This window comes from Diceros bicornis, chromosome 6, assembly GCF_020826845.1.
Source record: "Diceros bicornis minor isolate mBicDic1 chromosome 6, mDicBic1.mat.cur, whole genome shotgun sequence".
Lineage (NCBI taxonomy): Eukaryota > Metazoa > Chordata > Mammalia > Perissodactyla > Rhinocerotidae > Diceros > Diceros bicornis.
Window position 1 is genome coordinate 21,015,040 of NC_080745.1, and position 25,095 is coordinate 21,040,134.

General features: G+C 39.0%; 1 protein-coding gene across 4 annotated transcripts in view; it reads left to right on the forward strand.

Moving 5' to 3' along the window:
- Positions 1 to 7,024: 7,024 nt before the first annotated feature.
- Positions 7,025 to 25,095, forward strand: part of B3GALNT2 (beta-1,3-N-acetylgalactosaminyltransferase 2) — a 52,767-nt gene continuing 34,696 nt past the window's right edge. For 2 of the 4 annotated variants that reach the window (XM_058542989.1, XM_058542988.1), the window contains exons 1-3: positions 7,030 to 7,323; positions 16,660 to 16,807; positions 22,639 to 22,739. In XM_058542989.1, coding sequence (XP_058398972.1) covers positions 7,212 to 7,323; positions 16,660 to 16,807; positions 22,639 to 22,739 — 361 coding nt within the window. In that variant the 5' untranslated portion in view covers positions 7,030 to 7,211. Of the gene's footprint in view, positions 7,324 to 16,659; positions 16,808 to 22,638; positions 22,740 to 25,095 lie in introns of all 4 variants that reach the window. The other 2 variants (XM_058542990.1, XR_009220429.1) reach the window with 2 other exon arrangements.

The window sequence follows — 25,095 nt, forward strand, 5'->3', positions numbered from 1 at the left end:
CTGTGAGCCAACTGGTAAGCCATTGCAGGGTTTTAGGTTGAGAAATGGCATAGTCTTATTTATGTTTTAACAGAATCACTCCTAGGTCAGTTTTCCCAGGAAACAGACTGAAACTCAGGTTGTGTGCAGGAGGTTTATTGGGGACTGCTCTTGGGGACACCTATAAAGGAGTGAGGGAAGCAAAATTGGGCAGAAGTTGAACTGTGATGCAGTTGCAACAGAGGCCATGGGATGGCTCTTCAGAATTATCCCAGATCTTTTTACCCCTATTTAACTAGTCATTGGATGCAGGTTGCCTCAGAGGAGATGGCTATACCTTTGAGCAAGGCAGCACCCTTTAGCCAAGAGCAATTTCCAGAAAGAGAGTCTTCAGCAGTCAACATTCTCCATCCTGAAAGGGGAATCTGGATAGGGCAACACAGCATCTCTTCAGTCCACTTCTTGCACCTCTCAGATAGACCTTGTTCATTTAGTAAGCATCTGGAAACACTCCTCCATCTTCTGGTTGGCCCTTGCTGCTGCAGCTTGTCTCAAGGTGCAAATAATACTCATCACCTCCCTCCTCTGCTCCCCATGGTAGATTCCCCTCACCCTCAGCCAGTCTATTCTCCACATAGCAATGCGAGTGATCCTGCCAAAACATAAGTTGGATCATGTTACTCCTCTGCTCAAAACCATCAAGTAACTACTCTCCATTCACTTCAGCCACAATCTATCATGATTTGTACCATATTCCTGCTCAAGACCACATCTCTAACCTCATCCCCTATTATTCTACTCCTTACTCACTCTGCTCTCATTACACCATTATTATCATCTCATTATTGCCTCCTTCCTCTTCCTTGAACACATTTTTGTAGGATAATTTGGCAGTATTTATTTTCTTACTCTTCTTGGTGAAGCCCTGAACAAGTAGGATAGTCAAAATACAAGAGTCAAGATGCTTCAGACTGAGATGTTAAGAGTTTAGCTGATGGTGTAAAATGTTGTCTTCTGCAAAGACCATCTGATAGCCACATCATAAGCACTTAACTTAAAAGAATTCAACTATTGGCTAAAAAAGATAGAGAAGTAATAATTTAAATAGTGCACATTACTTGGGCAGTGTGTGCCCTAGGCAAAGGATGCCAGTGGTCCTGAAACCCTTGAAAAGAATGTCTGCATGATGTTAAAATCCTTTTTTTGTTTGTTTGTTTTTAAATTTTATTTATTTATTTATTTTCCCCCCAAAGCCCCAGTAGATAGTTGTATGTCATAGCTGCACATCCTTCTAGTTGCTGTATGTGGGACGCGGCCTCAGCATGGCCGGAGAAACTGTGCATCGGTGCACACCCAGGATCCAAACCCGGGCCGCCAGCAGCGGAGCACACACACTTAACCGCTAAGCCACGGGGCCAGCCCTCTGAATGATTTTAAAGGTTTCCCAACAATTAACCAAAGAAAAGTGAACTTTATTGTATAAGTGACTAGGCAAGATGGTTTCCTTGAGGAGAAAAGTGAACAATTGAAAGCTGTAGAGAAACATTAATGATAAAGAATTAGAAGAATAAAAAAAAAATAATCTCTCTACAGAATTGCATATACAAAACAGTACATACTATACATTTTAGGCTACTTAAGAGATTTTCAAGGGCAATTTTGACTTCACTGGTTGGCAATAAGAACTGAACCCTGTACTGGAAATAAAGAACCAGCGAGAAGTGACCCTCATATGGACGAGATGAGCAGACCCTTGGAAAGGGCAGTAAGGGGTTAGGGGCCTAAGGCAAGGGATGGCCAGTAGGGAAAGTCTACTGGAAAGTAGGAACAGAGGAGCAATTATATCTCATATCTAGTTTTAAATTTTTCTTTCTGTATTGCATTTTCTTAGCCTAAATCCTTAATAAAGTCTGTTAAATGTGACAGCCACGTCTTAGCTGTGATCTGGGGAATAAAGGGAGTTACTTTGTCCACGTTTAGGGTGAAAGCAGAAGTCATTTGGGTGTGGCCTAAAGAAGTCATCATGGGCTGAGGTGGTTGATGGAGAAAATTAGAGCAGTAATCTGGAACAAGAGGTGGCAAGTGACAGTAATGATGAACTTGTGGAAAAGCAAACACCCTTGGGACACTCATAGATATTTAGGGAGGGGACTAGAATTTCTGTAGTTACACAGGTTAAGGGCACAGATTCCATTCTTGGGGATTAAAAGAGAAGGTGCTTCTCTCTTTCCATCAGCAGAAATGTAGAGAATTCGGGAAAATTCAGGATATATGTACAAAAAGAAATATCTAGGCTAAAGTGGTTACATTTGGAGAGAAAGATTGGATGGGCTAAAGGAGGAGTCTAACATCATATTTTTTGTTTACATTTATATTACTTGCATTTATTATGATAAGCATGCATTTGTTTTTTAATTAAACAAAGTTCAAGGAGAAAGTCAATAAATGAAAAATGATTATAAAATTCATCCAAAATAATATATTTGTGAGAAATAAGAGTATTGAGGGGGAGAATTGCCCTCTGGATTACAAAATATTATAAAACTACAATCATTAAAGTATTATGGTGTTGGCATAAGGACAGATTAATGCAAAAATGTGGCTCAGAAACAAACACTATTATGTGTAAAAATTTTAATAAATTAAGGTGACATCATAAAGTAACAGGGAAACAGTGTTCAGGGACAATAGACAGCTATATGGAAAAAATAAATAAATCTATTTAGGAGATCCTCACATCACACCATATTCCAAAATAAATTCCAGATGGATTGAAAAGTGAAATCAAACAAATGAGAATACTTTAGGATGGTTGATCAGAACCATCCTAAAATATGGAAAAAATAATACTGATGATTTCAATTCATAAAATTTTAGATGTTTTTGTGTCCAAAAAGTCATAAAAGGCAAGAAAACTGATAAAAATATTTTCAACAGATATAAATGTAAAAGATTAATATCCTTAATATAGAAAGAGCTCATACAAATGGATAAAAGGCAAAATACACAGATAATTTACAAAAGAAATAGAAACAGCTAATAAACATAAAATATTCAATCTCATTAATAAAAAAATATTTTGCCTTTGAATTAGGAAAGAATTTTTTTAAAACATTTTTTTTAATTCTAAGACTACTAATTAAATGTGAAAATGCTTATATGTTAGGTGAAAATAAATGGATATAAATTTGTATGATTGCAATTTTTTTTTTAATTAAAAAACCAAAAAGAGGGCCCGCCCCGTGGCTTAGCGGTTAAGTGCGCGCGCTCCGCTGCTGGCGGCCGGGGTTCCCATCCCGGGCACGCACCGACGCACCGCTTCCCCGGCCATGCTGAGGCTGGGTCCCACGTACACCAACTAGAAGGATGTGCAGCTATAACATACAACTATCTACTGGGGCTTTGGGGGAAAAAATAAATAAATAAAATTATTAAAAAAAAAAAAACCAAAAAGAAAAACAATATATGTTTTGTATTTGGCGTGATTTAGCTTCTTCTCTATATTCTTCTATATTTTCCAGATTCCTTTTTATAATTGCGTATTACTTTTGTAGTCAGAAAAAAAAATTCTTCCCCAGAGACTTCAGGATAAAATCCAAATTCCTTAGCACAGCATATGATAATGATCTGGTTTCTGCCTCTGCTCACCTCTCACCGTTCCTCAGTCCTAACTTTCCTAAGGTCATACCAAATTGCTTGCATTTCCCTAATTGCCATGTGATCACTATTGCAGGTTTATTTGTTTTTATCCTTTATTTCTGCCTAGGGTGCTCTTGAATGCCCTTCCCACCCTCTGACTTTCTTAATTGGCCTCTTTGATTTCAAGCCCCAGCCCTGTGTTTTCAAGGGAGAGCCTCCTCTGGGGTGCCTTTGGGGAGTCAGATACCTCCTGCTTTGTGTCATAACACTCTGTGATTCTTTTCTCATAGCACTTATCACACTGAATTGCAATCAGGGTGACCAACCATCCTGGTTTGGCTCTCCCTAATTCTAATTCTCTGTTAACTTGTTCACATCTTAGACTATGAGGACCTTGACTCCACAGACTGTTTACATCATCTCTGGGTTTTTAAAGTTTTATTCTTTGCATTATGCATATTGTCTCTTTTACAATCTTTACCCACCTTAGTCCTGAGTTTATTAGAGGATAGTACACAACAAGTAAATGGAAGGGTCACTGGTCCTCTCAATAGTTGATAAAGGACGGCTCCCACTCTGGTGAGATCCGAAGATGCTAAAAAGTTATTCAAAACTATTTCTGTTATAGGCTTGTCAGAGTGCCAATGAAGTTTCCACTGTAGGTTAAAGCATTCTGGTAATTGGAAGGAACAACATCTTGATTAGTTAATATATTAGCATGGTTTTGTTCATTCTTCCCTTTAGTGGTCATTGTAACTTTGAACAGTTGTCTAAATACTGCTATTTAATACTGCAATCTGCCCCATTTCAGTTCCCTGTTCCCAATTCCCTTGCCCTGCTCTACTTTTCACATTTTCTGTAACATTTATCATCTTCTACATGCTGGTAAAATGTATTTCTTTATTATGTCTATAGTCTACAGTCTGCCCCCACTCCCATCACCACAGGACAAGGATCTTTGTTTTGTTCATCGATGTATCCCAAGTACCTACAAAAGTGCCTGGTGCATAATAGATGCTCAATTAAGTATTTCTTGAATGAGCAGATCTGCCTAAATTAGAGATGATTCCTCTTTTTGGTTAACTCATTATAATTTTTTAATCACAAAATGAAAATTTTAAGATATCAACAGAGGCCTTTTACTACCTTTCTTGAAGATAAAAAACAGGACACCCTTAGTAACAACCAATTATTACTTTCTTGACAAGTTAATTGAAATGTAGAAAGCAGGTCAGCATAGTTTCTAAGAAAGAATTTCTAACAAGAAATTTGTAGACATTACATATTCTCCATCCTTACCGTGAGATGTAGCGTGCTAATTCCATATTTCCCACAAGAAGGAAAAATTGTTCTTTCCTATCTTCATGGTATTCAGGGGCCATAGAGAGTATGGAGACTCCCAAAACTGTTTAGAAACAGTTTGAGAAACAGTTTCTCAAATTTGCATAGCATACTGTAGTAGCCAGCCTCTAAGATGACCCCCAGTCATCCTTGCCTCCTGATAGTCACACCTTGCGTGGTCCCTCCCACAGTGAATCAGGGCTGATCTGTGCGGCCAACACAATACTGCAGAAGTGACAGTGTTGTGTCTTCCAAGGATTCATCATAGAAAGCACTGCAGTATCTGCACTGGTCTCTGGGATCTTTAGCTCTTGGGGAAGCAAGCCACCATCATGTGGGGACACTAAAGCAGCTCATTAGAAAGACCCACTTAGAAACGAATTTAGAGAGGCCAAAAGGCAGCACCAACTTGCCAGTCATGTAAGTGAGTCACCCAGGAAGTGGATTCTCCAGCACCAGTCAAGCCTTCAGATGATCACAGCCCCAGGTGACATTTGCATGCAACTTTATGGAAGACCCTGAACCACAACTTAGCTTCCAAATTCCTGACCTACAGAATCTGTGAGAGATAATAAATGATTACTGTTGTTTTAAGAGTTTTGGGGTAATTTGTTAGATAGCAATAGATAACTAACAAATATATGAATCCCTTTAAAGGAAAAAAATGACTTCTGACGCCATATTAGTTTAATTATTTTTATTATTTTACTTAAGTACAAACATACAGTATGAACTTCTTACGCTTATAGCTTTTATACAACTATTAAACCAAAACAGATTTTAAAATTAAATATAGTACAGACAATATTACAAAATAATCAAATAGAAAGTAATTTTAATAGAGGGCTATTTTGCTGAAATTAAACTGCCAAAGAGACTATGGTACTGACAGGGCCTGAGACGTCTTCTCCTGGGCTATTTAGTTACTTGAATAAATTACCTTTTTTTCTTAAACCTGTTTGACGTGGGTTTTCTGTGGCTTTCCACCAAGGCTTTTCTCAACGATATAGTTAACTTCTGGTTCCACAACTTGTGGAAACTTAAACACCGTAAGCCAGGCACTGATTTTCATCCTCTCCTCCGTCTTCTTAACACCAGTCCCCTGGTTGACTCGCCTCTTCACCCACCGCCTCAACCAGGACACTCGTGCCTCTGGCCGAATGCAGGCCAGGAGGGGTCATGTCCCGGGGCGGCAGCATTTTACGTCGAAGGAGCGCCGCCAGAGTCCTTCCCACAGGTTCCTGGGGAGCTGCAAGCTTTCGGCTCTCATGGCCCACGTCCTATAGGAGGTAGGTATACACCTTGTTCTACTCCTAACTTCCTAGCGCCAGTCTGAAGCCGGGGCACGTGGAATCTTACCCTCGATTGGACCGTCGCGGTCCCACTCCACAGCCTGCTCCCCTGGGTGCGGTCTTACTCATCCCTGCGTTCCTGGAGGACAGAACCAGGCAAAGAGCCCGGGACGTACTGCACAGCACTAACACCGATGACTCATCGCTGAAGGCACGGACATTGGGCTGCGCGCCGCGCTCTTTCGGCCAAGGAGACGTCAGCAGCATCCCACCTCCCACAGAGGGCCAGCATTCGGCATAAGGAAGGTCTGCCTGATTTAAAACAAAAGTCACTCAGATCTCCTTTAAATCTAAGGCAGCCGGCAACCTTCGCCTAGGCTATGTTTCCCTCTCGGGTTGGGGCGGCCCCTGAGCGCAAGGTCGCCTGCCACTACCTCCCCTCGGCCGTCGGGGGGCAGTAGGCGTCGAGAAGGGATGCGCATGCTCTGTGTGGGGGTTCGCGCTTCGCCTCCGAGACCGCCGAGTGACGGAAGCGAATGCATGGGATTACGGGAAATGTGGTTTCCAAGCCTCGGGATCACTGGTGCGCCCCAGCATAGGCCCACAGCGGGACTTCAACTCCCGGCTGGCCGGCGGGCGCGGGAGGGGACACAAGAGAAGGGGGCGGGGCGAGTGAGAGAAAAGGTGGGCGGGGCCGGGGGAAGGCCAAGCGGGGCGGGGCGGGGCTCCGGCCGGCTGAGCTGCGGTCGCCCGCGGTCTGAGGAACCTGAGGCGCGGGTACCGGAGCCGCGAGGAGCCTGAACGGCTGCGGGCGCGAGGGCGGGCGTGCCCAGAGTGGTCGCGCGGCCGTCGGCCGCCGCCCCGCCGCCTTCCTACTTACAGGTCTCCTCCTTCTCCGCCGGGACGCGGGAGAGCCCGGCGCGCGGCGGGGGCGCGAGGTGGAGCCGGCGGGGGCGGCCAATGCGAAACTGGCTGGTGCTGCTGTGCCCGTGTGTGCTCGGGGCCGCGCTGCACCTCTGGCTGCGGCTGCGCTCCCCGCAGCCCGCCCGCGCCTCCGGGGCCGGCCCCGCAGGTGAGGTCCTGGGGCCGGGAGGGCCGGGTGGCCGGCTCCGAGCCTCCGGGCGCCTTCCTCCGCCGGGAGTCCTGAGGTGGAGAAGAGCCAAGCACGACGTCCCCAGACGAAACAAATGGCCCTTTTCATCCTTAGGGCGTTAAAATCTGGCAAACTTGCGGGCGCTTGTCTCTTGTCGGGTCCCCGCCGCTTCTCACCTCCCGGCTTTCCTTTATGGCCACAAACCCGGTGCCCGCACCCGCAGGTCCGTCTGCCGTCCCTCGGGCCTGGTCGGAGTTGTCCGGCGCCTGCCCGCCGGCCCCGGGAGCGAACCTCGTGTGTCCTTCAGCTGCTGACGCCCGGGGCCGGGCTACCAGGTTGCATTCTTCCCCCCCAAGTTGTTGGTCCTAGTCGGTCAAAACTTTGAGGTCTTAGTGGCATAGATAATGTTTGGGAGTGTTTTGAAAAGTGGCTGGGTTTTGCTTTTAAGGAATAACTTTAAGAATATACTGTATTTTGTATTCTTTGAAAACTCTATGATGTAAGTCGGTTAAACAAATCTAGGCATGAACTAAAGCATGGCTACGATTGGAGTTGTTCCTGTGAGTTTTGTTTGCAAAGCCTGCTAATGAAGTGTACGTGAAAATAGATTGTTTAACGATAATATCCATTTGCTCTAAAACTTATTCTGTCGTGGGAATGAAATCTTTCTTCTTGTTCACTTCCCAGCCTAATAAATAGAATGCTTTGCCCATAGTGAGTACCCAGTGGATTGTTTTTGTTCAAGGGTTCCACCACCCTGAATGCTACTTAAGGTTTCCCAATTTTTCTTGTCTTCTTTTTTAAGGGCTTGCCCTAGGACACATAAAGAAACCTAGAAGGCTCTTTTAAAGATGAGGCAATAGTTGTTTTGCTTTTTCACTACATGGGGAATTTTTTCTTACCACTTCTCCCCCAAACAGCTGTTTTCTTATCCAAAATGTTTAATAATTAGAATTGAACATTTGCAATTCTGAGATGGGTCTCTGCCTTAACATCTAAGTAGAAAGTATAGAAACGAATTCTGCAATCCTCAAAGCAATTTCATTGTTATAATTGGGGTTCTTGATTCTGATAACAATCTCTTAAAATCTTTTACTCTTAGAACACAAGCTCTTTGAAAAGCCTTTTTGTGTGACTGGAATTGAATTAAAATACTCTTTAAATGATTTCATGAAAGTACAGTGTTACAAGGCATTTAACCTATTAATAGGTTAGAATTTTTTGTTTTGCTTTTTAGGTTTTTGTAAACCGAGCTGAGGAAAGAGTGCCATATATATAAAATGCTTTGTAGCATCTGTTCGGTTTGTGTTTTACAGATTTCTTTCTCTTTTTGTATGAGCTCTACTTGAATTTACTTGCAGAGCACCCTTAAGATATTTATGGCCTTAACAGTCTTTTGGGATTCAATAAACAAGCAAAAACCCTGCCTTCAAGCTTAAAACTTAGTCGGCCTGCCCCGCATTTTCTTAGTTGAAGATAAATTTTTCCCACTCCCTTAGCGTTTGGATGCCATCCTTATCTGCCATATCAGTAGACCAGGCAGGATTAAGGAGAGTAGGAAGTAGGCAGTGAGAAGGGACAGGGCTGTAAGTGAGGAGATGAGTACTAGTTATATAAATTAACTTTGACTTTAGGCGCATATTGTGTATCTGGTTAGGTAATAGAGTATTTTACTCTAAATGAAACCTGACAGACTCGTAACTTTCCTTTTTCACTCTTGGTATTTTCAAAACTAAAAACAGTAGAAGCATCTTGATTGCTCAAGTTTTCCGCAGCTCCTTTTCCCATCATATTGTCACCGTGTTTCAACTAAAACATTTGGGCATTTTTACATTTCAACTGTTATACCTTAAGCCTCAAGTGAGAGAGAAAACCGAAGATTTTGTTAAGTAAGTTCTTCCCTTGAGTTAATGTTTTAAGATTTGTTTTTGTTTTCTTTTCTCTCTTTGCTCTTTGTCTGTCTTCAGTCTTATTAAGTTGTGGCAGTATTTTTTGAAAGGGAGATTTACCTTCCTGAATCTTAAAAAAGGCCCTCTGACTTGCTGTTGATTCAGCAGATATTTGAGAGCCTACTCTTTGCCAACTCCTGTTGTAGGCATGGAAGTACAGCAATAATCAAGATAAAGTCCCTGCTGTCACACAGTTTACAGTTTAGAAGGGAAGACAGAACATAAGGAAGTAATTATTAAATATCATGGAGGATAGTGATAAGTGCGGTGACAAAAATAAGGCAGCGTAAGAGGACAGAGAATGTGTGCTGCTGTGTTAAATAGGTCAGGGGAGGCCTCTCTGAAGAGGTGACAACTGAGCAGGGACCTGAATGAAGTGAGTGTCATGTTAGTACCTGATACTTTTCTAATGTAGTGGCTCACCTTAAACAGGGAGAGCAACTGATGAGGAGGAAGCAGGTCTCCTGTGAAATCCAGCACGCCTAGGGGTGACAAGAAGGAACAGAGACAACCATTGGACTAGAGAATATAGATATAGGATACCTTGATGATAACATATTGGTTTCGAGTAATGCCTTAGCATTTAGAAGTGATGTGACAAAAGGAGTCTTCTCTTTCTGGGATATTTGGAAAGAAGGAAACCACAAAGAAAGGAAAGAAGCATATCCATTCAACAAATGCTTGGAGTGCTAGGTGTTTTGCTAAATACGTAGTCCCTGCTCTCAAGGTGCTCACAGTCTGTTGAATTGAAACAGACATAGGGCTGGTAGAGGGACAAAGATAAATTGAGCTTTCTTTGCAATTTTGCATAGGGCTGGTTTGTCCAAAATTATCTCTATATGCTAATCTTGTCTGTGCTTCAGTTTCCTTATTTATAAAATGATGACCTCATAGGGTTATTGTGAAGATTCAATTAATAAAACACCCAGAACAGTGCCTGATTCATAGTAAACACTCCATGAATTTTAGAGAGGAGTCGTAGTATAGTGGTGGCTGATGCCTATGCTAGTGAGGTGTTTTGGGAGGTGTTTGAAATTGGCGAGAGCATGCCGGCAGTGTGTCTGATGATTGTCCTTATCAGTAGATCTATGATGAACTTGTATGTTTTCCTCATTTTCAAGATTTCTGCCTATCTGTGATTCATGTCGTCTGAGAGCATGCACATGAGAGTGGAAATTTTGGTTTGATTTTTAAGAATCCTTGGGCTTACTTTGAACAGTCAGTTTGGAAGTCAACCTCCTTTAGTCCCTTTTTTTTTGCTGAGGAAGATTCGCCCTGAGCTAACATCCACTGCCAATCTTCCTCTTTTTGTATTTTTGTATGTGAGCCACTGCCATAGCATGGCAGCACACAGATGTAGGTCTGTGCCCAGGAACTGAACCCCAGGTCACCAAAGCGGAGTGTGCCAAACTTGACCACTAGGCAACTGGGGCTGGCCCTCCCTTAGTCTTTAATAAACTTTTGGATGTCTACTCTCAGTGCAGAGCCTAGCAGCTTGCCAGACTCTGAGGATATATTATATATTAAAGCAAAGAAATGGTTGTTATCCTCAGGGAGCCTGTGTGGGGCTTTAATTATTCCTGCCATTATGAAAATTTGTTTATTGCTGTCTCTATGCCATGTAGAACAGTGAACATCGGAGGTGCTCAGTAATTTGAAGAAATGAATCAAGAGAATAAAACTGGAAAATATGAATGAAGTTGACACCTATAGATTGTCTGTTTACATTCCATGATGACTTTATGATTAAAATTTTTTTCTTACAAAAGTAAAACGAGTTCCTTGTAGAAAAATTTGAAATTAGTTTTTAATAGCCAGAAAATAAAAATGGTCTATACTAGATAGTTTTTGAATGTACATATATATAATATGAGTTCGAGGGATATTACTTAGTATTTTTTAAAAATTCTATTGATGTATAACATACATTCAGAAAAGTGCATGTAAATGTGCAGCTTGATATATATTCACAAACTGAGCACAGCCAACTAGTCAACACTCAAATTTAGAAAAAGAACACTACCAACACCCCAGAAGCTCCCATTATGCTCCCTGCTTTCACTGCTAAGAGCGGTAACTGCTATCCTGATCTTTAATGGCCGAGATTTGCCTGCTTTTGTACTTTATATAAATGAAACTATGTAGTATGTGCATAGTTCTTATAGCCTGCTTATCTTAGTATGATGTAGAACAATAGTGATATGTTTACAACATAATTTTAATGGCTGCATAGTATTCTAGCTTATAGGTACACTATAATTTATTTAACTAATCCCTTGTTGGTACATTTATGTAGTTTGTAGTTTTTCACCATTAATAAATGACACTATGATGAATAAAGATCTTTTAGTGCATCACTGATTATTTCTTTAGAATAAGTTCTCAGACATGGAATTGCTGGACAGAAGTTATACAATTCTGAAGTATTTGATGTTTGTTGCTAAATTGCCCTGCGGAAGACCATACCAAATTACATTTCTACCAGGAGCATGGGCAAGTAGCCATTTCCTAAAATTCACCATCACCATTTCCTTGAATACCCGTCATTTGGGTATTGTCATTTAAGAAGATATTTGTCAGTTTGAATGTAGGAGAAAACTGATATCTTATTGCTCTAATTCAAATTTGATTCTTGTGAAATTGGACATTTTTCTCATAGGTTTGTTGGGTATTTGCATTTCTTCTGTGAATTATCTTTATGTCTTTGTCTCATGTTTACTTCTTAGTTTTTTTTCTTTTTTTCCTGTTTCCAGACACCAGATCAAACTAGGGTACCCTGTGCTTGCAGCATATAGCAGAGGGGGATGAAAGTGTAGAGCACATGCGCATAGGGGAACTGGGAACTGGGGCAGCATTCTTACACAGGTATTTATTGAGCATCCACTCTGGGTTTTATACTGTGTACCAGTACTCAGGACTCTCTCGGACTGATTTACATTGATGCTGTGTGGTAGAAGAAACCTGTTTTTCTGAAGTCTGAATTCAGTATGTCTAGAAGTAGAAGTTCTCTAAAAGGCCAGAATCTCCCATGTACTTCTCCTCTGCGAGAAAAAGACAAATGCATGGAAAGTAAAGCAGCTTAGACATGGATTAAGAAGCAAGGAGGACTGACAGTGGCAGAGAGAGGTGGAATAAGATCAAAAGGTAGTTTACAGCCATAACCATGAGATTTTCACATGCCTCATGGTTCTCTTCATGTTTATTTATTTATTTATTTATTTATTTATTGGAAACTCTCGTTTGCCAGTAATATGGAAATATCTGGGAGAAACCAGTAGGGTACTCTTGTCATGGTCCAGATGAAAGATAAGAGTCTGAATTGAAGCGCAGCTAGAATTAATGGCATGAAAGGGAAAGATTTGAGAAATTTTCCATGAAGATTTTGTCATCAAGAAAAAGTTAAATTATGTTTCCTGTAATCCGTTTCTAAAAGATTTATTGTGATTATCCATCCGAAATAAGGTAGTGATGTTTGGTGTTTAAAGGTGTGTTTTCAGTTAGTTTGACATTTTACTTTTGTGCAGCAACCTTGTTTTCTGATGATGTCAGATAAATGAGGCATTTAGGTTCAATGTGATTTTTGCTCTTCTACAACTTTTAATCTTTTGAGAAGACATTTTGAAGCAGATGCAATAGAGTATCTAAAGGCTTTTCTTTGGTATCAGTTTTCTCTGATTAGGAAACTGAGGCACAAGGGATTTGAATAACTTCTTACTGATACTGTGCAGTATGTTGGCTATGGAATCAATGTCAGATATGTCTGATTACTACATTTGCCTCTCTCCTGTCACTAAAATGTACTTCATGTTAATATTTCTCTGTGAAAAAGTAAGGGGGGAAATGGGCATATTATTGTCAGTTTTATATAAGCATTTAAATTATTCTCTAAATTCAGACTCATTTATTAGTTCCAGCAGTAGGTACAACTTTCATTGTATTGTTATATATATCTGGGAAAAAATGCTCCTGGGCCATGAATTTTAAAAAGTTAATGTGCTAACCAGCATTTTCAGTGATCCACTTATCACTAATTCACTACTTGAACTGGTCTTATGCATAAAGATCAGAATTTAGACTCAGATGAGCTATATGAAGCTGTATAGCTATAGAACAGTGATGAAGAATGGAGTTAGATTGCCTGGATTAAATCTTAACCAGCCTTTTACTAGCTGTTTAACTTAGCAGAATTTACTGAATTTTCTGTGCCTGTTTTATCATTTATTTAATAAGGAGCCTAGTAGTACCTGCCTCATAGGCAGGCAGCATTAAATGACAATCTGCCTGCAAAGCGTTAAAATGATACTCTATACATAATACTTAGTACGTAGTAAGTGGTCAATAAATGCAGCCTATTAATAAGCAAACTTTGTGTAAATTTGTATTTACGTTAAAGATAAATTCTGTCTTTATAGAAGAATTTGTTTTAGTATAAGATTCACGATAGTGTGAAATAAGTATTTCTAGTCCATTTAGAATTGAAATACCATTTTAGAAACATCTGTTGTGGAAAATAAGGTATCTACACAAAAATTCTTATATTCCTATAATTGTTACAATGTAATATCCTTAAATTATCCTATTAGAAGAATCTATCCCCAGATTTTCTTTTAATTAATAGGTCCTTTGAAAAAATATCAACATTTTTTTTTTGTTTGTTTTTTGTTTTTCTCTGTCCCTATGTGTTTGTTTATTGTTGTTATTATCTACTACTTAATGAAGGAAATCATACGGTATTTGACCTTCTCCCTCTGACTTATTTCACTTTGCATTATACCCTCAATGTCCATCCATGTTGTCACAAATGCCTGGATTTCATCGATTCTTACGGCTGAGTAGTATTCCATTGTGTGTATATATCACATCTTCTTTATCCATTTGTCCCTTGATGGGCGCTTAGGTTGCTTCCAAGTCTTGGCTATTGTGAATAACGCTGCAATGAACACAGGGGTGCATGTACCTTTGCAAATTGGTGTTTTCAAGTTCTTTGGATAAATACCCAACAGTGGAATAGCTGGATCATATGGTAGTTCTATCCTTGATTTTTTGAGGAATCTCCATACTGTTTTCCATAGTGGCTGCACCAGTTTGCACTCCCACCAGCAGTGTATGAGAGTTCCCTTTTCTCCACATCCTCTCCAACACATGTTGTTTCCTGTCTTGTTAATTATAGCCATTCTGACGGGCATGAGGTGATATCTCATTGTAGTTTTGATTTGCATTTCCCTGATAGTGATTTTGAACATCTTTTCATGTGTCTGTTGGCCATCTGTATATCTTCTTTGGAGAAATGTCTGTTCAGGTCTTTTGCCCATTTTTTAATTGGGTTGGTAGTTTTTTTGTTGTTGAGATGCATGAGTTCTTTATATATTTTGGAGATTAAGCCCTTATCAGATGTATGGTTTGCAAATATCTTCTCCCAATTGTTAGGTTGTCTTTTCGTTTTGTTGATGGTTTCCTTTGCTGTGCAGAAGCTTTTTAGTTTGATGTAGTCCCATTTGTTTATTTTTTCTATTGTTTCTCTTGCCCGGTCAGATGTGGTGTTTGAAAAGATGTTGCTAAGACCGATGTGGAAGAGCGTACTGCCTATGTTTTCTTCTAGAAGTTTCATAGTTTCAGGTCTTACATTCAAGTCTTTAATCCATTTGGAGTTAATTTTTGTGTATGGTGTAAGGTAAGGGTCTACTTTCATTTTTTTGCATGTGGCTATCCAGTTTTCCCAACACCATTTGTTGAAGAGACTTTCTTTTCCCCATTGTATGTTCTTGGCTCCTTTGTCAAAGATTAGCTGTCCATAGATGTGTGGGTTTATTTCTGGGCTTTCGATTCTATTCCATTGATCTGTGTGTCTGTTTTTGTGCCAGTACCATGCTGTTTTGGTTACTATAGCTTTGTAGTATATTTTGAAATCAGGGAGTGTGATACCTCCAGCTTTGTTCTTTTTTCTCAGGATTCCTTTACTTATTCGGGGTCTTTTGTTGTTCCATATAAATTTTAGGATTCTTTGTTCTATTTCTGTGAAAAATGTTGTTGGAACTTTGATAGGGATTGCATTGAATCTATAGATGGCTTTAGGAAGTATGGACATCTTAACTATGTTAATTCTTCCAATCCAAGAGCACGGAATATCTTTCCATTTCTTTGTGTCGTCTTCAATTTCTTTCAGAAATGTTTTATAGTTTTCGGTGTACAGATCTTTCACCTCTTTGGTTAAGTTTATTCCTAGGTATTTTATTCTTTTTGTTGCAATTGTAAATGGGATGGTATTCTTAATTTCTCTTTCTGCTACTTTGTTGTTAGTGTATCAAGATGTTTTTGTTGTCTTTTGACTGAATACGTAGATCCTTTGGCATGTAAAAACATTCCATTTAATGTAGTAAAGATCTCTGGCCTTCAGTAATTTATTTTTGGAAACATTTTTGGATCAGTTCCCGCCATTGGAGAAAGAGATGAAATGGATCCCTCATTAGAGCTGTATATAAGCTTGTAACTCTCAAGCTTTGAAACTGGTGATGAAAAACAAGGACAAAGTATTTTTCCCTTCTGTCTTCTTTCTAAGGACAAATTTTGAAAATGTAATCCTGCCCATTAGGCCTTATGACAATAAAAAGTGAGCCTTTCACATGACTTGTCACTTGATTTCTTTTTTACTAGAAATATTGCTTACCCTCCTTCATTCTTTAAAATATTTAGTAAGTGATAAGAAGTTTGCTGGCTGTAGAATTTATTGGCGTAAATAAGTGTTCTGATACTTTTCAGCGTGGTAGTCCTTCGACTTCATCTCGTAAACTTAATAACTAATATTAAGGTAGGATTCGCTTTTGAAAGCACATTTTTATTGTTGTTAGTTGCTATTGAATGCCTACTATTTGCCTGATACCAAACTGGAGCCTTTATACACATTATCTCATTTAAATTTTACAACAACTCTATGAGAAATGTTATTATACCAATTTGTAGTTAAGGAAACTGAGGCTCAAGATGTTAAATAACTTTTATAGCTAATATAAAAGAGCCAGGATTCTAACTAGGGTCTAATCACTCTTACCGCCTACTGTTCTATGATTTATGCCACATTGACTTTCCAAACTGATTCTTATCATAAACGTCTTGTTTGTTTTGAAGAATTTATGTACATATGTGAGCATGGATACATGTTTATGTGTGAAAGACAAAAAGACTCTACACCAAGAAGTTAGTAGTGGTTATCTCTGGGTGGTGGGTTTATGTGTGCTTTTTAGAAAAATTTTTTTGTTTGTATTTTCTACAAACATGAACATATATTATTTTGTAATAAATAATTTTGTGTTACATATTGAACTTAGTAATTGAGACATGGCATTTCTAATTTATTGTTGCTTCTTTCTAGATCAATTGGCCTTACTCCCTCAGTGGAAATCTAGTCACTATGATGTGGTAGTTGGTGTGTTGTCAGCTCGCAATAACCATGAACTTCGAAATGTGATAAGAAGCACGTGGCTGAAGCATTTAATACAACATCCAGCATTAAGTCAACGGTAGGTTTTCTGAGTTGACACTTCCTCTTATTTACTGAATAAGAGTTCTGAAAAACCTTCTTGGATAGTCAGAGATGTTAATTCAGGTATGTTAATTTCTCCTGGGAGAAATGGCTGTTTCATTTTGCTGGCTGGGCCACAAAAGTAAATTTAACCAAGGATTTAAGCCAAAAGGTAGTTGGAGGAGAATATATTCATTGGTTAACATACCTACTACTGTATTTATAGATATCTAGTTTTTTGTTTTTGGGGGTTTTTTTTGCTTTAATTTAGAATAGCAATTATTAAAAGGTTCTATTCCAGAATAGTTCTCTGCTTAGATATGTTTGTGTCTAAAAATGCTTTTCACTAACTTCACAGAGATACACTTAATTTTTTCAGTTCTATAGTATTTTTCAGTTGATCTGCAGTGTATAATATGCCGTGCTCTTTTTCCTGACTACCCTTCCAGGGCTGAGCTTTGTTAGCACATCTCATGTTAACATTAGATGGTTCAGTTATTGGTTAGGAGCCCAAGACCTTAGTCTTCTCAGTGCGACCAGCCTCTTAAGATTATGTAGTGGAGGGGCTAGTGGAAGAGAAGCATGGAAGGTTGGACTTCTAGTTATGTGAAGAGGTATTAAGCAGAGAAGGATTGCATTAATCCTGAGAGGCATGTTTGTGTCTGAGTAGCTATACAACCAAATTGCAGTTGTGAATTTTCTTGTCATCAGTAGTAACATTTATAGATTTCCTGTCACACTCATAGTAGCTTTCATTCCTTTTCAAGACAGGTTTCTGTAGTTCATGATTGCAGTGATAATAGAACCTATTACCCAGCAAATGAAAGGCCTCAGAATAACCACTACCATCAAAACCATCTCCAAAACCTGCCCTTCCTGTTGTCTTTCCCATCTCAGAAAATGATGACCGCTCTCTACCAGTTGCCCAGACCAAAGACCTTGACATTTTTGTTGTAAATGGGGAAGTAAGTTCCCCTTGTGGGATCTTCAGGAATCATTCCAACATGGCCACAGAAGTTTCACTGGGAGAGGCATATGAAATTAAAGGATTTCTTATACTCACAGGTCCTAGAGAGGGAGGCACAGACGCCACGCAGGGGGCTGTACGGGAGGAGTGTCCAGGGAGCGAGCTCAACCAGGCTGGGAGAGTGAGGGCCCGTGGGCAGGTTCCTTTACTGGGGACAGGGTGGAGTAGACAGCAAAAGCCTTGAGGGGATTTCATTGTTGTGTTTGAATGTCACAAGAGAGGGCAAGAAGGGGAACTTGTGGCAGGGCACAACCTTTTCACACTGGTGCATCTGGTCACCTGGGCAGGATGCTCACAGCCCATTTGTAGGGATATTGAGGCATCAGGCCAATATGAAGTTTTAAAAATTTACAATACAGTGTTATTTTGATTCTTCTTTCTCAGAAGTGTTCTTGTCTGAATTGCCTGCTTCCACCTTTAATCCCCTATATTTTATTTTCCGTACAGCAGCCAGAGTGATCCTTTTAAAATTAGTCAAATTATGTCAGTTTTCTGCTCATATCCCTCCATCGACTTCCCTTCTTGTTTAGAGTGAAATCCCAAGTCTTTATTGTGGTCTTTGACCTTATCTACGTCTACTTCCTCTACAGTAGCCACCTTACTTCTTCAATAGCCACTACTGCTTCAGTACACTAAATGTGTTCCAGGGCCTTTGCACTTGCTGTTCCCCCCGCCTGTACCACTCTTCCATTGGATCTCCTCACAGCTCACTTCCTCACTTTCTTCAGGTCCTGCTTAGATATCACCTTAGCAGCCAGCCCCAAATTAAATAGCATCCCACCCCTATTCCATCTGTATCTTCTCCTATTTGGCTTTATTTTTCTTTATAATACTTATCACCAACTGGCATGTTTATTATATTTAGTTGTATATTTATAAATTGTCTTTTTACGCTAGAATATAAGTTTCATGAGCGTGGGGGCCTCAGCTTTTTTCATTGGTATATTCCAGTACCTAGAACCTAACTTGGCACAGAGTAAGGCACTCAACATTATTGAGTGAATGACCCAGAACTAAATGTAGTGAGTAAAATTAACATTCAGACATTCACCAGTAATTTATTTGCCATCATAGCATTCTTGCTTTAAATTTACTAAGCTTGATGATTGTTTTATAAAAATGATGGGATATCTATTTAAAAATATTAGTCAGAAACTTTCTGGGACAGAGTATTTTTGTGGATCTAGTAAAAAGTGTTTAAGATGGCTTAAAAAAACAAATTTTGATGAATATCTGCAGTAGTTCAATTAGCAGATTTGTTCATTTCTATTTATACTTTTGTTCTAAATGCTAGTTGTTTATGAAAGGTATTCTGCCTTAATTGGCCGTTAGTGTAAGAAAGTGTTTGCCTTAATTGGCCGTTAGTGTAAGAAAGTGTTTGCATTTCTGTGGTTGTGGCTTACTGTCAAATCTTGTATTTCACTGAAGGAGTCAGACTCCACATATATTTTGAAGACCTTATTTAATTGTAAGCCTTTGAAATAAAATCATAAGTTGTTAGTTTCACAAGTATTTATTAAGTGTTTTCTGCATACAGGTAGTGTATTATGTGTGGTAGAATATTAAGATAAATACAGTATAGCCTGAGTCTTTATGGGGGCCTGAAGTTTAGTAGAAGGAAATAGATGCAATAGTGTAATAAAATGTTATATGTGTTGTGATATAAATAGATATAAAATAGCCTGGAGTGTTTGGGAAACTCCGATCAGTTCTGTGTAACTGGAGCACAGGGATTATGAAGGGGGGTGTGTGTGTGTGTGTGTGTGTGTGTGTGTGTATGTTTGTGGATGAGTGTGAAATAGAGTGCTAGGGAAGGGAAGAGGGGCAGAGAGACAGAGATTATTATATAAAGAGAAAAGGAGGGAGGGCATATAACTGAGAGGTAGGCAGTGACCAGATCATGTAAAACAATTGTGTTGAGAGTTCAGTGGATGGTGAGACCTGTTTAGACAAGGACTGCTGAGGGGCTGAACTAAAGTGACCTTATTTTCTTATAAGAAAATAAGGTAATTGAATGTAGAAAGAGGAGGAAGAGTGTAGGATGATTGCTGGCTTTCTAACTTGGAGAATAATGAAATCATCAATCAAGACAAAAAATACTAGATGAGAAGAGTACGTTTCATGGGAAAGAAGCTCGGTTGTGGATATGTTGAGTTTGAGATACCTGCAGGCAGTGGTGTGCTAGTAAAATGTTTATCAACTGGATCTTTGAAAAAAAGTATGCTTATATGTATGTATATGTTTATTGTAAATTTTATTGATATAAAAGATGCATAGCACATAATTGACAGATAACATATACCATACTCTTTATTGTAAATTCCATATAGCCAATTGATTCTCATAGAACGCTTTCATTGCCTTCCAGACTTTTGTATTTATAATGAACTTATGGTTGCAATTGACAAGAGTGTAGTTCTTTTTTTTTTTTTTTTCGTGAGGAAGGTCAGCCCTGAGCTAACATCCATGTTAATCCTCCTCTTTTTGCTGAGGAAGACCGGCTCTGAGCTAACATCCGCTGCCAATCCTCCTCCTTTTTTTCCCCAAAGCCCCAGTAGATAGTTGTATGTCATAGTTGCACATCCTTCTAGTTATTGTATGTGGGACGCGGCCTCAGCATGGCCGGAGAAGTGGTGCGTCGTTGCGCACCCAGGATCCGAACCCAGGCCGCCAGCAGCGGAGCGCGCGCACCCAACCACTAAGCCACAGGGCCGGCCCAAGAGTGTAGTTCTGACATAAATATTTCCTTTAATTTAAAGAGTAAGATGAAAGTGACAACTAAGATATGTGACAGAACTTTACTCTTAGTCCGTGAAGTGAGTGACTTCTTTGCTGAATTAGGTAATAGGTTTTGAACAATGGAAGAGTATTTCCTCAGTTTTTTGTACTATTTACAATAGCATGGCTACAGTCACGTCACATTTTTAAGTTTAATGTACATTATTAACATTTTCTCCATCACTTTCTTTCTTTTTTTTTTTTTTTTCTTTTTTTTGTGAGGAGGATTGGCCCTGAGCTAACATCTGCCAGTCCTCCTCTTTTTGCTGGGGAAGACTGGCCCTGGGCTAACATCCATGTGCATCTTCCTCCACTTTATATGGGATGCCGCCACAGCATGGCTTGCCAAGTGGTGCGTCGGTGTGCACCCAGGATCTGAACCGGGGAACCCCGGGCTGCCACAGCGAGGCGCGCGCACTTAACCCCTTGCACCACCGGGCTGGCCCCTCCATCACTTTCTTAAGTCTAGACAATCAACAAAATAATATTTGTAGCGTTTGCCAGTTTCCATGGTGTAAATATTCCCACCAAGGCCAGTTTCAGGCAACTAATGTGACGTCTGTGAACATAGAGTTGGGGAAGATATGCAGTAGCACACCATTATAATATTTCAACCATACGGATATCATAGGTATAAATGTCCTCAAAAGCATAGATAATAGTGAAATAATTAATGATGAATTTGACTATTTCCTTTGTTTTTAATATAATGTATTTAATTTTAAGTTTATGTAATTTAATTTTTAATAAAGATTGGCATATGTGTGTGGTGATGAATTGTAATTAGTATTTGGGTGGTGAACATGATGTTATCTATGCAGAAATAGAAGTGTAATAATGTACACCTCAAATTTATACAATGTTATAAACCAATGTTACCACAATAAAAAAACGATTGTGCTTAATAACCAGCTCACAAAGTTCCTGAAAATTTAGCAATTGGGTCTCACAAGCCAGTAGTAGCAGGCTGCCGCATATAACTGTCTGTGTGCCGTCTAGGAGATGATGTCCAATGAATTTATGGATCTTTTACTTAGAAGGTGGGTCCAAACTAGAGCTGCTAATTCAGGAATCATTCCCAGGCTAACTGAAGTCTTGGGAATAAATATTGTCCAGGGAGAACAAGTGAAAAGAGTGAGTAGAGTGGGAAGAGATCCAAGGGCAGAGCCCTGGGGTAATATCCTCTTTTAAGGGACAAGCTGGGAAAGTAGAGCCAGTGGCGCTGACTAAGCAGGGCCACGGAAAGAAAGGAAGAGAGCACTTTAAGGAGACTAGCACTGTCGAGCCGGAGAAAAGTCAAGTAGGTAAGGGTTGAAGAGTGTCTGCTGATTTAGTAGCAGATCAGTGGTTATGTTGGTGGTAGACATCTCAATGGAAGTGGTGGGTGTTGAAGCTAAAATTTCTGTTTTATTAAATGAATGGGACATGAGAAACTGGAGACTGCAATTTTAGTTAATTCTCTTGTATAACTTCGCTGTAAAGGAAAAGGTCAGGACAAGGAAGGATGATAGTATATAGAAATTAATGTCAGGACTTCATCATATTTATAACATGTAGGGAAGGAGCCATGGGTTACAGGTAACTAGTGAAGCAAGGTCTAAGAGGGGAGAGGACCTCCTCTTGAATAGAGAGATTAATCTTGAGCAAAAAGAACACCTTCTGAAATAGAAGAAAGCAAGTAAAGAATATTGCAGATATAGATATGTTTTCAGGTATGGGCATGACAAGTTGACTTTACTATAGTTTGCTTTTAAATGGTATGAGCATTTGCTGGGAGCCAGGCCAAACATGGTCATACTTGCTTTAATCTAGTACTGCAGTAGAGGGCTTACGCAGAAGTCACTTGGTAGTTAGCGACTTTTGGTTTGCTTATTCCCCCTTTTTGCTAGACTAGAAGAATAAAGTTAGAATTACTCCTAATAAATACTTGTGTCTCAAAGTAAAAGCTCTGAAATGGGCATGAGGAAACGTGCATGTGCAAGGTGAAGATCAGTAACTGATGTTAATGCCAACACATCTCTCAGTGTGCTTGTGAAGTTCATAATAGGTGCTCATGGCTGTGAAGTGCCTGTGGAAGACAGAGAAGATCCTTACTCCTGCAAACTACTCAACATCACGAATCCAGGTAAGTCTTCTTTTTCCTCAGCCCTAAGACTGCCATACACAAGTTTGATGTGGGGAAAAATTGCCCAGCTGAATGGTATGGTGTCTGTTTTTAGCATACTAAAATCTAGCTTTCGTCAAAATTTGTCTTTCATCCTTGTTGATAGATCGCTCAGTGTGTCTATGAAGATTCTTTATAGATATATATAATTTCAGGATCCAGGAAAGTTTATTTTTCAGTGTGGTTCAAATGCATTTGGAAATTCCTTATGCATAGACAAATCCTGAATTACTGAATTTTGAACTTTGGGAAAACTGCTGATTTCACTAGCCTGTTGCTTTATAATAGCCTTGATATAAATATTGTGAATCAACTTTCTCTTAGAATTATTGCTTAAGCTTCTGCAAAAGAAACAGTAAAAAATTAAAAACAGAAGTAATATTTTTTATTCCTTACAATTAAAAATTTGTGGGAGTTCTGATGAGGATGAAGAAAGGTGATCCTAATTCATTTCTCTGTGTTACAGGGAACCAGTTTTAGGAAGTTGATAACTATAATTGCCTATCTTTGTTTATTAGCGTTTTCTGTTGTGTTTGGCTGTGGTTCTAAGGGCAATTACACTTTTCCAAATCTTAAATGTGCTGATTGTGACTTCTGGTATTTTATGATTTGTCAAACCTGTATAATTATATCCACCTTGCTTTTATAGGCAGCAATAGTGTAGTGGTTAAGAGTGTGGGCTCTGGAGTCAGGCTCCATGGCTTTAAATCTCCGCTCAGCCATTTTCTAGCTCTATGACCTCAATCAGTTATTTACTCCTCTGTGCCTCAGTTTCATCATTTGTAAACTGGGGATAAAAGTACGTACCTCATAGGGATTGACATGAGGATGAAATAAGTTGATAGATATAAAATATTTAGAGTAGTTCCTGGGACATGGTAGGTACTTAATATTGTTATTTTAAACAACCTGTGTTTTTATAAACTTGAAGTTCAGTCAGCTTTTTTAATACATTGACTATATTTTCAGGTCTGTTAAGCAGAGGTTTCTTACTTAGGATGTCTATGAATTCAGTTAACGTTGTAAACAAAATTTTGTGTGTAATTTTGTTTTTCTGGGGAGAGGGTCTTTTGGAGTCCCCAAGGGACCATGAACTTAATAAAATGTTGTGTTAGTGATGATGTAAGAGTAGCCTAGAAAAAATTACATTTGAAATCCAAAACCAAACCAAATTTAAAAAACCTCACCTTTAAATTAACCAGACTTCTATTAAAGTGCTATTATTCATTAATAATAAAGGAGTGGAGCTTTCTATTAATGAAAATTTTTCATGTATGTATTACCTAGGTTACAAATTTTAAAAAATAGGCATGATTAAGTTAATATTGAACCTAATTTTATCTTTTTGATGATTCAAACAGCATTTAGGTTTATTTACATATCTTAAGGTCATCATGAGCATTAATCATGATACTCTGGATGTGTAGAAGTTTTGATTAATAGCATTATCAAAGCAGCAGGATTTCCTGTGTCCAGGTAGCTTGAAGTTCAAGGTACATTTGTTTTAGATAGAAAATATGTAGTTATGTTATAATATGCTTAACCTATTGCCTATAATAGACATGCTTCTGCTTTGGATATCTTTTATTAACTGAATATATTACAGAGAAAACTTCTGTTGTCGTACAGTATATTTGGAGTCTAGGCTCTCCAGCCAGTGCTTGCCCTCCCATAACAAAGTCTGTCTCCTCCTTTTTTCCCCTCCTGCTCATGTATATCATAGGGTAGGAGCCATCAATTCTCTTTAGTCACATTTTATTGAGCATCTACTAAGTGTAAAATACATTCTAGGAATTCTAAGGGATCCAAATGATCTGCTAGGGTATGGGAAAAAATGGAATTTTTATTTATCTGAAAATAACAAGATATAATCTTTATTAATACTGAATATACTGACTGACAATACTATATGTGTATATTTTGTAAATAAATATATGAGTGTATGTACAAATGTTTTTAACTGATGGGGTTGTGTGATCAGCAAAGTTGGAAAAACACAGCTCTCACAGATACAAAGAACTTTGCTATAAAAATCTTTTAAAATAGGTTTTTATATTATTTCTCAAAGTGGTACTGATATTCTCAGCCATACTAATGGCTTCATGTAATCTATCCTGATTCACTTATAGTAGTTGAAAACATTATGTGAAAAGGACCATTTTGGCTTTGATTAAGCTGTAGGGGTGTGGAAAGAGCAGTGAATTTGAACAGTAAACCTGGGTTTGATTCCTGGCTCTGCCACTTTCTTTGACCTTGGGCGAATTACTTAACCTCTCTGGGCTTCAGTTTCTTAATATGTAAACTGAAAATAATGCTA